The sequence below is a fragment of the Eurytemora carolleeae genome, unplaced genomic scaffold (genome assembly GCF_000591075.1).
Source record: "Eurytemora carolleeae unplaced genomic scaffold, Eaff_2.0 scaffold1517, whole genome shotgun sequence".
In the NCBI taxonomy this organism is placed as follows: Eukaryota; Metazoa; Arthropoda; class Copepoda; order Calanoida; family Temoridae; genus Eurytemora; species Eurytemora carolleeae.
In genome coordinates this window covers 43,262-45,099 of record NW_019397470.1, presented here as the reverse complement: position 1 = coordinate 45,099, position 1,838 = coordinate 43,262, and the positions used below count along the sequence as shown (strand labels likewise).

General features: G+C 40.4%; 1 protein-coding gene across 1 annotated transcript in view; it reads right to left on the bottom strand.

Annotated features, from left to right (window-relative positions):
• Window positions 1–1,838, bottom strand: part of LOC111714471 (ribosomal protein S6 kinase 2 beta) — a 21,368-nt gene that overhangs the window by 3,063 nt on the left and 16,467 nt on the right. The window contains exon 20 of the mRNA XM_023489580.1: window positions 145–233. Coding sequence (XP_023345348.1) covers window positions 145–233 — 89 coding nt within the window. The remainder of the gene's footprint in view (window positions 1–144; window positions 234–1,838) is intronic.

Genomic DNA, 1,838 nt, shown 5'->3' with positions numbered 1-1,838 from the left:
CAATCTTGTACTACCTGGGCTGTTGTGATACGGCGTGCTGAGTCAATCTTGTACTACCTGGGCTGTTGTGATACGGCGTGCTGAGTCAATCTTGTACTACCTGGGCTGTTGTGATACGGCGTGCTGAGTCAATCTTGTTACTACCTGGGCTGTTGTGATACGGCGTGCTGGGTCAAGCTCTAACATCTGTCGAACCAGGGACTTGGCATCTTCAGAAACACTCTGCCAGTTTCCTAGGAGTAATAGCAAAAATTCAGGTTCCCGTTAAAATCGTTCATCCCTACTGTACCTTCCCTGTCCTAGTCATTATCTCCCCCCGTCTTTACATGGTGAATTAAACTGAATTTATCTCATATTGTCCCTTCCCCATCCTTGTCAGTATACCATGCCTAAACCTGGTCATATAAACCTGAAATTATCTCAAACTGCCCCTTCCCTATCCTTCTCAGTATCTCCCCCTGTCTTAACCTGGAGATATTAACCTGAATTTATCTCATATTTTCCCTTTCATAACCTTGTCAGTATCTCCCTCTGTCTTAACCTGGAGATAGTTATCTGAATTCATCTCATATTGCCCCTTCCCTATCCATGTCAGTATCCCTCACATATCTAAACCTGGAGATATTAACCTGAATTTATCTCATACTGCCCCTTCCCTATCCTTGGTAGTATCCCAGGTCATAACCTGGAGATATTAAACTGAATTTATCTCATATTGTCCCTTCCCTATATAAGTTGACTTAAAAATTCAAACTTCTTAATAGTGGTTTAATTGAGAAAAACCAGAGCCCGAATTTAAAGAATTTGAGCCGAGGCTTAAATTTAACCTGCGGCTAAAATATTATGGGTTTCACTAAAATTGTTTTCAATGTTTCAAGATTTAAGCCGGAACTCAATTGAAACCGGTTTTTGGCGGATTAAAGCCTTGGCTCAAATTCATTAAAATCGGCCTCTGTTGAAATAAATGTATGAATTATTTCAATGTTAGCTAACTTTTTAATTTAAGACTTACAAATTGATTTTATTTTTATCTATATTAAAAACATATAAGAAACATTGAATTAAAGGGACTGTGGTGAATTTCCAGAATAATTCCACCACTGTTGAATTAGCTACTCTACAAAAGTTGGGTTGCTTTAAATTACAGCTACTGTTCCCTGAAAAACATTCCGTTTTGCTGAAAATTTAACATATTTTCAAAGATTCCTTGAATTCCAGGAAGTATATCGATCAAGGATCAAGGATCAAGGATCTGCATTAAAACATGGTTCCAGATCCGGCTTTTTACTTTGTTTTTCACTTATTTTCATGCTAAAACTTAATATGGAGATGGAAATGGAGATTATGAAGTTTAAAAAAATATATATCTCTATAGTTAACAGTTCATATTGGTGTTTTGAGAATTTTTTTCTCATTAGAGCGAGGATCCTCATATGTTTGCAGATCAGGATCCAGGAAGCCAAAATATTGCAGATCTAATGGATCCGGATCCTAAGCAATTTACTATCTGGGCTGTTGGGATACGGCGTGCTGGGTCAATCTTGTACTACCTGGGGTGTTGTAATCCGGCGTGCTGAGTCAATCTTGTACTACCTGGGCTGTTGTGATCCGGCGTGCTGAGTCAATCTTGTACTACCTGGGCTGTTGTGATCCGGCGTGCTGAGTCAATCTTGTACTACCTGGGCTGTTGTGATCCGGCGTGCTGAGTCAATCTTGTACTACCTGGGCTGTTGTGATCCGGCGTGCTGAGTCAATCTTGTACTACCTGGGCTGTTGTGATCCGGCGTGCTGAGTCAATCTTGTACTACCTGGGCTGTTGTGATCCGGCGTGCTGAGTC